Source organism: Cynara cardunculus, assembly GCF_001531365.2.
Source record: "Cynara cardunculus var. scolymus isolate 2C chromosome LG 8, CcrdV1, whole genome shotgun sequence".
NCBI lineage: Eukaryota > Viridiplantae > Streptophyta > Magnoliopsida > Asterales > Asteraceae > Cynara > Cynara cardunculus.
This window is the reverse complement of record NC_037535.1, coordinates 20,981,199-20,996,544: the sequence shown is the minus strand read 5'-3', so window position 1 is coordinate 20,996,544 and position 15,346 is coordinate 20,981,199. Positions and strand designations below refer to the sequence as shown.

General features: G+C 33.0%; 1 protein-coding gene across 1 annotated transcript; it reads left to right on the top strand.

The window, feature by feature from the left end:
• Positions 1-620: 620 nt before the first annotated feature.
• Positions 621-3,080, top strand: LOC112516925 (cyclin-D3-1-like). The gene is made up of 4 exons (XM_025124179.1): positions 621-1,089; positions 1,183-1,399; positions 1,496-1,626; positions 2,670-3,080. Exons 1-4 carry the CDS (start codon positions 661-663, stop codon positions 2,961-2,963), a joined length of 1,071 nt encoding a protein of 356 aa, XP_024979947.1. The 5' UTR covers positions 621-660; the 3' UTR covers positions 2,964-3,080.
• Positions 3,081-15,346: the final 12,266 nt, after the last annotated feature.

Genomic DNA, 15,346 nt, shown 5'->3' with positions numbered 1-15,346 from the left:
TTAACTTCATTATTTTTTTTTAATTAGGCATAATTTTTTTATATATACATATTTTCTGCTTAATATTTCGATCGTTGAAAAAACTCATCTAATGATTGAGATTTCTCTCACCTTCTCAAAGTTGGCAAAGAAATCCGAAACCAATGGTGAAAACCAAAACTTTTGGGTCGGGTTTGGGGACATCTTATCGGGGACGGGACGGGACGGAGATCGGGGACGGGACGGTTACGTGAACAATTTTAGCTATCGGTTTCAGGAAAAGGGATACCAATACCTGATCCGAATCCGGCTGGTTGCCATTCCTAAAGTTTATGGGCTTTTTATTTAAACATTTCTCTATATATACGGATAATATACAAATAAAATCTTGGAAAAAGAAAACCAAAAAACGTAACCAAATCATTAAATTAAAATAATACGATGAGAAAGGTGGTTAAATATTCTTGAAGTAAAGAGAAGCGTGGTCTCATAAATTCTCTTCCTTTTCCTTTGTGTTTTTTGAGAATCGAGTCTTTCGGTCTTCCCACATACATATATACATATACATATATATATATATATAGAGAGAGAGAGAGAGAGAGAGAGAGAGAGAGAGAGAGAGTAGGCAGACAAACAAGAAAGAAGAACCAATGGATGATTCTGTCTAAACATTGATCAACAATGTCCACTTCTTCACCTTCATCTTCTTCTTTCTTTGATACCCTCTTCTACTGCGAAGAACAACAACCTGCAGATCATCATCCATGGCAGTGGCACCACCAACAGTATTATGATCATGATTTCCTTTGGGAAGATGAAGAACTTGTCTCTCTCTTCACCAAACAACAACAAACTCTCTCTTTTCTCCGAACAGATCCCTCTCTTTTGATTGCTCGGAAACAGGCTGTGGATTGGATCTTAAAAGTCAAATCCCATTTCGGATTCAGCCATCTTACAGCCATCCTCTCCATGAATTACCTCGATAGGTTTCTTTCCAGTCTCCATTTCCAGAAAGATAAGCCATGGATGATTCAACTTCTTGCTGTAACTTGTCTTTCACTCGCTGCTAAAACCGAACAAACTCAAGTGCCATCACTCCTAGATCTTCAAGTATGTTTCTTTGATGGGGTTGTACTGTGTGCTGTTGTACTTGTACCTTGAGTTAACTTATGATTCAAGAACTTTAATGGAGATCTATTGCAGGTGGAGGAGACACAGTATATGTTTGAGGCGAAAACCATACAAAAAATGGAGCTTTTGGTGATGTCGACACTGAAATGGAAGATGAACCCAGTTACACCAATCTCGTTTCTTGATCATATTGTAAGAAGGCTTGGATTAATGAGTCATCATCATCATCATCTCCATTGGGATTGTTTCTTCAAGAAATGTGAAGATATCATTCTGTCACTGGTATCTGGTAATCCATTCATTCATTAAGTCAAACCATTAATTTCTTCTTCTTCTGTATGAATTTAAAAAGCCAAATGGATTGAATTTTTGTTTGGGATTAAAGATTCAAGATTCGTGGGTTATGAGCCATCTGTAATGGCCACAGCTACAATGCTTCATGTCATAGAGGAAGTTGACCTTTTCAACTCTGTTGACTATCAGAATCAGCTTCTGGATGTACTCAAAACCACCAAGGTTTGTCTCTAGTCCTTTCTATTATATATATATATATATATATATATATATATATATATATATATGGTATGTTAATTGAGGCCAGTACAACTCTTGTTGCATATAGTACAACATCTGATTAAATTGCTTGTCTACCAGAACTGAGCCATCTCTTTTACCATGGTTGTACCACCCGGTTCCCTTCGCTACCACCGTAACAAGGACTAGGTCAAACATAAGGGTCGTCCTTGATTGATTTGAGTTTGGATACAAAGGTCAAAAGTATCGGGAGGTCCCAGGTTCAAATCCAAAGGGAAATAAAAATCCTCTTATGGTCGTCCTGAAATTAATCGGCTTACATAACGGATTGGATATCCAGACTAACTAAAAAAAAACAAGGCCTGGGTCAGAAGGAGGTATGAAATGTGACAGATGCGAGTGAAAAGAGGGACCAAAACCATAATCTTAAAACAAGATGGACGAAAATAGTAATTTTTAACAAACCACAAGTAATTTACTCTAAAACAAAAAGGGTTTTATTAGTAAGATCCACCGGATATATGGAGTTTACTAAACTACCCGTTAGCTTATTGATAAATTATTAAATATTCATGTCAAATTAAAACCCAGAATCCTTATCCAATTCTTTACCCCTTTATCTCACTTTCATCTGTTCATATTTTATAGGGTTTGCATACAAGTTTTTGTAGTTGTATGTTCGTTTACAAGGATAATTTTGTCTTTTCATAGGAAGAACTTGTATCTAAATATATTCGTGTATGTGTATATACATATACAAAGGATTGTCTGAGAATATTTGTTAAGGTGAGAAACGTAAGAAATGATCTAGACCTTTGATCACTTTTAATCTCACATACATCCCATGGATTCCGCTTATCACGAGAATTGATCTGGTACATCTCATTACTGTTGATCTTCAATTATGATTGATCCAATGGTAGAGATCATTTCTTACCCTTCTTACTATAACTTTTATTCTTACTTGAATCCGATTGTATGTAGGACTCATGATTAAAATTGTAGATATGGTTGTGCACATACAGGAGAAAGTAAAAGATTGTTACGAAATGATGATGAGGATGATGGAGGAATCATCGCATGCATGTTCCATTAACCCCAAAAAGCGAAAGCTCGAAGAAGATGACGACACCATGAATAGCGAACCAGCAGCTGCCATGGATGCCCATTTCGGATCATCATTGTCATCATCGTCGTCGTCATCATCCCGTCACCATCATCATCAACAACCTCCAAACAAGAAGATGCAACAGCAGAAGCTTGGTTTTGCTTCGATAAGTTGCATAGCATTCGTTGACGTGGCTTCTAGTCCTCGTTAATTGTATGTAACGGTCGTTCAAGTTTATTTATGAAGTAGGTTTTGCTTAAATTCGCATGAAATTGAGACTGCTCGACTTCATAAGCAAATTCACAATGAAGCATGAACGTAGTATTTTTACTGATTCATTATGTAAATACAAATTTATCGTTCCAAACTTTAATCCTTTGAATTATTTAAAAGAAATCGGTCCCCTGGGTCCGAGTGGTTTGAATAACGCACTACAACAAAATTGGGTTTATAGGACACCCCCAATCTCTAAGGGGTTGTTTATCAGTTGCTGAATAGTTTTGTGCAGAATCATTAAGTGGTCAGAATGATTAAGAGGCTCTCATGATATAGTGCAAAATGAAATATAATTGTTTGGTAATTGTTTACAATGAAATTAGGGCTCTTAATGGTTAAGAGAGGCCCATTATACAAAATCATTTAGAGAGTTTTAGAACCATTAAGAGGCAGATTTTTTTTGTCAAACACGATTTACCTCTTAACGATTCAAAGATTGTCTTTTAATGAAACTATTAAGAGGTAAACAAACAACTCCTAGGTGCCCCAATAGACCATTTGTTAGAACTTCATTTATAGAACCAAAATATAAAGCGTCCTATCTTAAGGTATTGTAATAAGTTTATATGACGCTTTTGGACGTCTTAACAAGTTTTTAGGACATTTTTAATACAAAGTGTCGCATTTGCAACTTTTTATAGGACATTTGTTTTTATAGTGCATTTTTTCAAATGATGTCCTATAAAGTTGCTAATGGGATACTTTATATTAAAAGTGTCTTAAAAAACTTATTACGACGTCAAAAAACGTCATATAAACTTATTACAACGCCTTTATATATGACGCTTTTGTTTTTTTGGTCTTACAAACTAAGTCTTATAAAGAGGTCTATTAAGACGCTTAAAAATTGAGAGTGTTCTATAAACACGATTTTATTGTAGTAACGGTAATGTTTGTTTCAAAAAAATAATAAATGATATACGACGGTTTTATTGACCAAATCAGAACAAATATATGACGACAATTATATGGTAATGAATAATAATAATAATATGTAAAAAGAAATAAAGAAAAATGTGAAATTTAATTGAGAGATGTTGGAAATGTCGTGAGGAAAATAAAGATTGAAATGTCACAATCAAAAAATAATGACGAGAGGTCAAAAGACAAAAGGGTTGGGACATTGAATTTGTGGGGACATAAAATCTTTAAACACCATCACAATTTATGTGCGAATTCTTGTTTTGTTTCGTCTCTAAATAAAAATTCACTGAGTCATACTTATTATTATTATTATTATTATTATTATTATTATTTCGTATATTGATTTAGAGCATTTTTAATAGTTATGTTATATTTTTCTTTTAAATTTAAAGATTTCAGCTTTTTTTTTCCTTCTATATTTCTTTATTTTAGAGGAAAGTTTAGCATAACTTTATTTTTGCCAAAAGAAGCTGACGCTTATTGAGCTTGAATGACCATTTTGTTTCATTTGAGGAAAATTATAACAATCCTCGAAGGATCTCGTTTCACAGTATCCCATACGGGTTCAGTCAACGTGTTCGACGGTGACCCAAAACCAGCCATGCCGGACTGTTAGCATTAGCATTACGGTTGAGGTTAGAAGGCGGTGGAGGTGCGGTAGGGATAGATGCTGGTTTCTGAGGAAGGTTGGATGGGATGAAGGGGGAAGAAGATATGGGAATGGATGCGCGCGTTAGAGATGGTGGACGGCCGGGGAGGACAGTATAGCAAGACCCGATTGGACGTTGTAGTTCATGAGGTTTTCGATCTCATCGATGTCAGATTAGGAGGGTTGGTTGAGGGGGACGGTGTCTCGTTCGGCGTACGATATCTTATTTCTGGAAACTGTGGTGGCGATTGGGCAGATCTGAGGGAAATGACGATGGCGATTCAAATCCTTATCTGGGAAGGTGGACTCCTTTTTACTTGAGACAAACATGTGAAATTACAAAAAATATCCAACTGTGGATTGAGATGGGAGATGGTAAAGAACAAAAATGTAACTTATTAATGGAGAAAAAGAAACCATGAAGAAGAAGGAAAAACGTAAAGGTGGAAGATTGAAGGTTTTGCTTTGAAAAAAAAATGAAAAAATGAAAAAAAAAAAAGGAAGGTAGGAAAGCTCTTTTGAGGTGATGACACGTCAGCGGTCCATGTTTATGCTTTATATATATATATATATATATATATATATATAGGGTTGGGTTCACGTGAGACCAAGGGTTTTTCGTGAGACCCGTAAGACCAATTTATGTTCATTGATTAAATTTATGAATTAATGATCTAATGGTTGCAAAGTTGCAATGTGGCAATTTCGTAATTAGTGAGAAGTCTCATGGTGTTTATAAATGTTCAGATCTGACGATTGTAAATCTAATCCAAGGGTTGAGAATTGGTCTTACGGGTCTCACGAAAAACCATTGGTCTCACATGATCCCAAGTCTATATATATATATATATATATATATATATATATATATATATTATTTTGTTAGTTTTTTATATAATTTTTCTGAATTATGTAAACACGCGATAGGAGGTTATTGTGTTAAACATGTTCTGGGTTTTTGGACCCGAACATCGTGGAGTTTTGTACTAAGGTCCTTACACTATGTTTATTTTGAACTTGGTCCCATAGAATTCAATGTGTCATTGACTTGTTCCATCTAACTAACTGTCAGCAAAAAACTATGTTAACTCGATTTATGTGGCATTTTGGTCTTTTTACACAATTTTCTTTTGTATTTTTCCCCTTACAAAGTTACACATACACACACATATGTATGTATGTATGTATGTGTGTATATATATATATATATATATATATATCAAGGTTCAAAATAGTGTGAGGCGTAATGTGGTGGCAAGCTCAAGTTTAAGCCTTACACGCGACGTCGAGAAGTCAGTGCTCTTTAAGCCGTACATGAGACGATAAATTTGTATGTCATAACTCACACACAAAGAGAGAGAGAGAGAGAGAGATTTTCGTTGTGAAATGGGGGTCAAACGTGAACATGTCACGTATCACAGACATTCATAAGATATTAATCATGAATGTTGTAAAAAAATTCATGTCTACTATTCATGATGATTGTAGACAAATGGAGAAACGTGTCGTGCCCTCATTTGTTCCTCGAAAGTTAAGTTCACACTGGAAGTTAGATTCAATACTTAACTTACCCCCATCTCTCTCTCTCTCTCTCTCTCTCTCTATATATATATATATATATATACACACACACACACACACATTGATACCGACACACACAAAAATATACATAAGAAGCCCGATAGAGATTCAGAGTTAGGACTATTGGCACTAACCACTTCCCACCCTATCACCTCCAACGTCTTTGTCTTCCTTGTCTCCAGCACCGACCACTATCTCCTTCCCCTTACCGTGACCCCTTTCTTGCCATAACACCGCACACAACACGTTACAGAGTGTGAGAGAGATGGGATATTGAAGTGCAGAGATGGACCTACTAAGGACCTGGCAAGGTCCTATGCACCCGCTTACTTGATTACTGTAAAGGAAAAAAAATGTAGGCGTCTTAAAGGAGCACTTACTTGATTTTGCGGATCCAAAAGTTATAACATAAATATGCAGTTGGAGGGAAGGCTTTTGTTGGCCGTACCAAATCTCCTCATGGAGGAGGTATGGGATTCGATCCTAACCTGTTACACTTTTACTTTGGTTAACACTTGATTTGATTATTGTTACTCGAAATTCTAGATGCTTAGGAAGCGAAATAAGATGCACAGTTAATTTTGATTTACAAAACAGTCTATTTTATACTAGGAGTTCTAGATGCATAAGGAAACGAAATTGAAAACCTACAAAAACAGAGAACAACAAATATCAAATACTAAAAAATGGAAAATGGAAAATTTTATAAAATCAACCAAAAATACAAAAAAGTTTCCTGTAACTATGGTGACAATTGCTTAATAACCGGACCATATTTAGGGGTCGTTTATCAAACACTTACCCGGTAAGTGCTTACCGGTAAAATTTAACATTATTATGTACTTACCAAGTAAGATTTTAGTCCACCAAAACGACATAGTATACAACAATTTACCTGGTAAGCGCTTACCATAGTAAGAGTCGTCGTCTTCACTTACCGGGTAAGACTCTTGATCCTTGTCTCACTCTTACCGGGTAATATTCTTGGTCCATACTATATTCATCCAGTGAGGTAATGTTACTTGGTAAGCATTTACCAGGGTAAGCGTTTGGTAAACGGCCCCTTAATGGATGATAGAATAAAACTTATTAGGAGTTGTTTTTGAATAATATTTAAGGATTCAAATTCAATAAACAATTTTCTTATTTTGTTAGCTATGAACACAGTTGGCGGGTCAAACAATTTCTCTGAGCATGTACATCTTTTAGGCGGGTCTATAAAATTGGGATTGATAACGGTGAAAGTCAATGTGGTTTGACCATTGAAGAGTCAATTGTATCATTTGGAATATAAAATACAGTTCTTTAAGATGAAATTAATTTATATGATGTTTGAAAATGAGATAAAAATCGACGATTTTTAAGATAAATTGGCATTAAAAAGGGAAAAAATTATGAAAAAAATAATAATAACCGAAATGGGAGAAAATTTAACAAAAATTCATTTTGACATAATAGTAGTAATGTCTATAATTATATTTGAGGCTGTAGATTCGATCCTTATTACTATATTGTCGTCACTATTTTATAAAAATGACATTTTAGGGCTTGAGTTAATTCATTGGGCCCTCTGGAGTCTAAAATTAAAAGATAAAAAGTTACCCATGACTAGGGGTGTTCATGGTTGAAGACATTTAAACAATCAAATTCAATGTTTGCGGTTTGAAAAATCTTAACCCAATCCAAACCAAACCAAAGTGCAAACCAACCCAACTCAAACCATACGGGTTGGTCGGGTTAGTTGGGTTGGTTGGGTTGGTCGGGTTGATACTTTGGCACATTAAGATATTCTTCTAACCTTGAATATGTTATTTCTTTACTCATAATTTCTTTTTCATCATCAACCATTTGATACAACTTATCCATACTTCTTACGTATATCACATTCAGTTAATTTTCTCAATCTACATATATATGTTCACAGTTTCTGAACATTTATAAGAATGAGTTATATAGAGATGTGAATAGATTTAAAATATGCATATATGAAGAGCGTATGTATATTGATATAAATTCAACAATCATTTTAAATCCAAAAAATAAAAGAATATCGGGTTCATCGGGTTGGGTTGAGTTCAAATAATAGTAACCCAATATCAACTAAATACCTACGGTTTGAAAATTTTACAACTCGATTAGACAACGGGTTGTTTCGGGTTGAATTATTTCGCATTGGGTTGACCGGATTTTTGAGCACCTCTACCCATGACCACTTGATGTAACGTGTTAATCCAACAATCCCACCCACGTTTAATTTCTATCATGAATTTGGTTTCAAAGTATTTACAGACGCCCTCAAAATCAAACGGATACACCTTTCAAATGTATAAACTCTCCTCTCTTGCAATAATCGTAATCGAGTGAACACGTAGCTCCTCTTTTAATAAATCTACCGAGTATCAACAATTATATATAACTAATCAATCAATATTCATTTTAAAACATTAACTGTTTTGAGACATATATTGTCGATATCTATTGTATGTAATGAATTTATATATGTTTTTTTAATATATTTATTACATGAAATTCAACTTTATAAATAAAATAATTTAAAAAATAAAAAAGGAAATGCGTATCACATGTATAATAATTAATTAATTGCATGATAAAAGAAAAGTAAAAAAAGGCATTGTGGAAGGCAGCAAGGCCAATTTACTTTTCTAACCTTTTTACCAAGTCTAATTATTATTTGTCTTTTGACTTTGTATATTCGGTCAATATCTTCACCCTTGTAGATTCATGAAAAAAGTTATTTCTGTTTATTTTAATTAATTATTATATATAACTGTTGAGAATCGATTAAATACAAACTTAATTTGTATAAATCGTGTAAATCATTTTCATCCGCCGATTTCATTGTTTAATCTTGTGAAATTGTTTCATATAATATTTTTTTTTGATTAAGTTGTTTCATATATGGTTATGAAATTATTTCATATAATACTTAATGAAATTTTAATGAAACTGTTTCATTATTTCTCTAAAATTAAAATAATAAAGATGATAATATTCATGATTAACACTCTCCACTATAAAGATGGTTAATCAGCCTCCCATAATTACCAAAAAAATGAACAAAATGAAAAATTATAATTGGTTGAATGAGGTTTGTACAGTTTGTACAAATAACATGGTTTGCAAACTAAACCTTCTCCCTCTCTCTCTCTCTCTCTATATATATATATATATATATATATAGAGAGAGAGAGAGAGAGAGAGAGATGGGTGAGTTATTATGCAACCTTTTACATTTGTATAACCAATACAACTCAATCTCAACCGTCCATTTAATTTGATGAATATGTAATTTCATAAAGGTTTTGATTGTTTCATAATATAAAGTATTACTCATAATTAATGAACTATAGTCATCTTCATAAATATTCAAATCATAATAAATAAACTCTCATCATATCCATAAATATCTCAATTGATCGGGTTGCATTGGTTGTACAAATGAACATGGTTGCATTTGATATATATATATATATATATATATATATTAACCATTGTCTATAGGGACAAAAAATGAAACGAGAATCCTAAGAAATCTGTACGTAATCACATTCAACAAAAATATTGAAAAAAAAATCCAAACTTAACATATTTTACAAATAGTTACCATCCAACAACTAAATAAAAGAACTTAGCTACTCATAAACGACTTATATATGTGTGTTCTAATTTTAATATAATATGGTCTTGACGACCTGATTATTATAAAAGGATATATATATATATATATATATATATATATAATAAGATAATGGTAGAAATATATGAAATCTGAAACCGATAACCACTACCAAGGGACCCTCTAACCATCTCCTTGCTGGAGAAGTGTCAGATTTGCAGTGCAAAATTGAACATACATACAAACAAATGCCACACTCACCTTGTGATATAAATTATTGTGCATTCATTTCCTCCAATTCCATTTTTTATTTTTCTATTATCCCTTTTTTTGGTTGGTTTTTCATTAAGTCTTCTATAATTAAAAGGTGTTTATATGTATCAGTTGCGAGCCACATGTTTGGAGGAAAAAAAAACTTGATTATGTATAGCTGACCGAATAAGCCGTGAGTCCTAATAAACTGGTTGCTGACAAAACAGGCCCCTAGAGATGTTAAAAAAAATCTAAGTTTGAAGCCAGATCCAGATCCAGTTGGAACCACGCTTAGTAGGGCAAGCTTTAAAGCTCGATCACGCCGAAATTTTTGTGCCTGAAAAAGCATGATCGAGACCTTTTTCAACCCCGAGGCCTGGCCTGAGCCAAAAAAAAAATGCCGAATCGCTTCTTTCGGTCATTGAAAATGGGCTTAGAAGGCTCGGACCTAGGCTTGAAAAAACCTGGCTTAATTATGCATCTCTAATCCAAGTCACATTTAAGTTATGGTACATTAGAATTCATGAGTTCTAAGTGGTATACATTCAATGGCTGTTTATCTTGTGGGATACCTCAAATATTATTTAAAGTAAACTATTGTGATTTGTTAAAAATCTGTGACTTTCGTTCCTATGCTTTTGATATTACAACAATCGTTCTTACGGGTTGCAATTCATTGTTGTTTTTGTCACCAAGGCTAACTACGTGAGTTAGCCTTAGTTGTTTACCATTGAGTATGAAGACAAAACAATAATGAATTATAAACTACATGGATGAGAAAAGTAATGAACTATACACTACAACTATGAAAATTTGAATTTCGAAAAAGAATAGGGACAAAATAACAATTTTTAACATAACACGTAGACGAAAAAGATAACTCACTCTATTATTTACCTCAAAAAGACGAAAACACCCTTTTATTGGAAGATAGTTGATGCGACTATATATCTTATATATAGATAGGGACATGTTCAAATGAGAAGCTAAATGGTTTTTAGGGATCTCCACCCCTGGATGTACATTAGAATGAGATGCACCAGATCAATCCTTGTATCAAGTTCGATTCATTGGTGGGTTTGAGATTAAAGGATCAAGAGTACAAATCATTTTCTTACGCTTCTCACTTTAACTCTCTTTCTGACACGATCGTTTACCTGTATATATATATATATATATACACACACACACCTATGTTTTTATAACGCCCTAAGATCATTCTCGAGGATTCCTAGCTCAAAAAATTTAACCAAATTCATATATCCGATACCCAGATCCAAAACATGGTTCTTGTTCTCTAGGTTTTTGTGCATCAAGGTGTTTTAAAATTTTATGGATGTGTTGGTACTTGATAATATGATATGATCGTCCAACCAAATATTGACCCAAAGAAACCCTTTTGGATTTTGGAGTATGGGTTGAAGAAGTGTGGTCCAACCCATGCATGTTTCAGCAGCCTGCACTCTTTTTGGCTCACACCTTTTACAGTCCTACCTAGCTACTACTGAATTTAACTAGAGGATCTCTCTCTCTCTCTCTCTCTATATATATATATATATATATATATATATATGGCTTTAAACATCGAATTTACAACTTACCCCCAACTGCTATACGTGGGGCATTTTTAAATAAGAATGTGGCAAATATTCGAGAAATACAAGAAGGATTAAGTTACATGTGATGCAAATATGTGATCACATGTGTAGTTTGGCCAAAGCGCGGGTGACTTTTCCTGCAACCTTGGTTGCGTTGACCAAGTAGCCCACGTCCTTTTGGACGAGTTGTACCACATGTAATTTTACTCGATAATCACATGTGATTTGGTCTTTCTTGTAATTCTCGCAAATTGACCAACTTCTCGTTTGATCCTCCACACACACACACATGTATGTATAGGGAGAGAGAGAGAGAGAGAGATCCAGTTGTAAAACTTTGTAAACCAGGAGACAAAGAAAAGCGTCACACGTGTCCCCATTCATCATGAATTGAATGTGAACTTTTTTACGGTGATTGTGCGAGACACATGGCATACTCTCCTTTTACACCTGGTCCGCAACGGAAGTTAAGTTTACAACTGTATATATAATAATGCAAAACTTGTACCTTAAGACTCATTTTTAGGACAATACCAATTGCTTGTATAACTAAGATTTGGAAGAGGCCCCCAAGAAGACGCTTCAAGGGCCGTGCATTGACAAGTTAAAAGGGAGATTTGGGGCCCAGATTATAAATAGCCTTAGCCCAATATATACTTGCAAAATACAGACGATGTCAAAAACGAAACCAAATCTAACTCCTCTTTAATCGCATCTTGTGTTTTATATAAAATTGTGTCACGTTTCTATTGTGGAAACTCGTTTCGGTATAAGTGTAACAGGGCCGTTCCAATCTGGCTTCAATTTATCGTGGCATTTGGTTTCGTTTGTTGAATATAACTTCAGAATAAAAAACCAAAACTTTCCTTCTTGACATTTTCATATTTTATTACTTAAATAAATAATGAATAAAGATAAAATTAATAATAATATTAATTGGTGGTGGTGGTGGTGGTGGCATCAGTGAAGTGGTGGTAGGGGTGGAGCTAGGGCTGGCAATGGGTAGCATAAATCTGTTACTCGTTATATTTCGGCCTGTTGGATAATGATATGGGTAAAGAAAATTTTATCCATTTATCCACTTACGAGTTACTCGTTTATGTGAAATTTTGGTGGGTAGATATAACATCCCATTTTGAGGGGTTAATAAAAGAAAAATGACCTCGGAACGATGGGCAAATACCACAATAACTTAGCAAGGGGGGCCATTTTTCATCTCATCGTTGTTTTCTTTCCCATGTTTTTTTTTCGTTTATACGGTGATGTACCACATCTAATACATTCGTGTAGGTTTGCATACTCATTTCTATACAACATACAACCATTTGGACATGTGCGTATCCTTTCGACTTCCGGTCACATTGAACACATTAAATTTTTTTTTTGCTCGGTATAAAGAAACAGGGGGCAACTCATTATCTTCCGTAAGCATTTCATGCAAAATCACTAATAGACTAGTGAAGCTTTTATTACTCCAACCATTGCTTGCTTTTAGGTCAAATATTCAACGTAGCACGTGGTATTTGGTACATCCAAGTATTACGATCCATCTGTAATGTGGAAAATAAAATATTAATGATGCACGAATAGGACAAATGACAGGTGGTCAATCCTAACCCACTTTCTGAGTAATTTGTGTCATATGGATTAGGTATTTAAAAAAATTCAACGTCGTTTCCCTAAATATGCGTTTGAAACACATACTCGTAGGAGCAATAGGAAATGTCTACCGATTTCTCTAAAATACTTAATCGACCAATACATATTAACATCCTAAACGAGACATATTACTCAAAAATCAGTCCTGAAACAGGGATTATCCGAAATTAATCTGTATTAGATTATTTTGGACGGATATAAAACCTAAAGTCGTATAAAATAACCAAAGGGCTTTTGACCTAGCGGTATCGTAGCCCTTGGCCTTCTAGGAAGTCAGGGGTTCAAACCTCACCATAGGTGAGGAAGGTGTGTGAGCTTATTTGTTGCATTTGCCGTATATAAATATTGTATATTTCAAAAAAAAAGTCGTATAAAATATCGTTACCAAGATATACAAAATTATGTACGTTGGCAATAATAAAAAACTAAAATTTAAAATAACAAAATATTTACATTATTCTACGGATATATTTAGATATTCAAACGACCAAATAATTCTTATGATTTGATTACTTAAACGGTCGTGTGACATATAAAAAGCAGCACATCATTGATTATATAAACAAGAAAATCAAATACATATAGAGAGATAGAAGTGGGTTATTATGCAATTATTTATATTTGTATAATCAATATAACTCAATCTCAACCATGCATTTAATTTGATGAATATGTGATTTCATGTAAGTTTTGATTGTTTTCCAATATAAAGTATTGATAATAATTAATAAATCATAGTTATCTTCCATAAATATTTGAATCATAATAAATGAACTTTCATCATTTCCATAAATATCTTAATTAATTTGGTTGTATAAATGTGGTGGGTTGCATTTGCAACGTTATATATATATATATATATATATATATATATATATATATTATTTTACACTCTTTGTCATTCCTACACCCTATACAACCCTCATCTCAACCATTCAATTTTTAATCAATTAATTGTTTCCTAATATAAAGCATTAATCATAATTAATAAACTTTATTCATATTCCATAAATATTCAAATCATAATAAATGAACTCCAATCATTTCTATAAATATCTCAATTAATTGGGTTGCAAAGGTTGTACAAATACACAAGGTTGTAAAAGAAATATACCATATATATATATATATATATATATTGGTTCAAATGTTAACCAAGATTATTGTGTTAACTTTGTTAACTAATTTTGGTCACTGATTCTTACAATTAAGGGTTGTGATTAATCATGATAAAAAATTAAATTTTTAAATTTACAATTTCAAAAAACATATGTGAACAAAGATGAAAAGAGTATTTAGATAATTTTCTTTTTTATGTAACTCCTATATCATTAATTGAAAGTTACAAAATCAAAAAATATCATTATTTTTATTAATTTACTAGTTGTGTACCCGCGCAATGCAGCGGGAGCCATGAATTATAACGATTTTGAAGTTCCACTGGTTTTAAAAGATAAGATTTAACGATGATATAGGTTACACTTGGTATTTACATATTAATACAATTTGAATAAATAAGAGTTATGATTCCAATTACAGACTATCGACGAAAAAAATTGTATAACAGTTTAAAATCCAATATATTTAAAATCCAACATATTTAAACGACTCCACAAATGTAATCGATTTACACCAAGAGCAAAGAACCAAGAAACTTGAGTTGTAAGATAAACACTCAAAACCAATAAAGAAAACTACAAATTTGACAGATCATAAGCCATGAAAAGACAAAAAAAGATGAGTTTTAAAATGAAATTTTTAACTGCTTACCCTCTTTCTTGTCCAGAAACTCAGATTAAGGTTGAATTAGTACATGTATATATATATATATATATTTTTTTTTTCAAAAAAACCCAAGAACATATTAATTCAAAACATATTATATAGTGCAATTTGGACAGTCTAACCCCAAAATATATAGTATATATATAAATAAATAACTATAAAAGTATAAATCGTAAATATTAAAAATATTTTTTCAGAGTATATATAATATATAATAATATAATTAAGTCAAA

What these genes read in the sequence shown, in the direction of transcription:
- LOC112516925 (XM_025124179.1), top strand. Translation starts at nt 661, where the DNA reads ATGTCCACTTCTTCACCTTCATCTTCTTCTTTCTTTGATACCCTCTTC. An exon ending in CATCACTCCTAGATCTTCAA is followed by an intron (nt 1,090 to 1,182) that starts GTATGTTTCTTT and finishes GATCTATTGCAG; the next exon opens with GTGGAGGAGACACAGTATAT. An exon ending in ATGTACTCAAAACCACCAAG is followed by an intron (nt 1,627 to 2,669) that starts GTTTGTCTCTAG and finishes GTGCACATACAG; the next exon opens with GAGAAAGTAAAAGATTGTTA.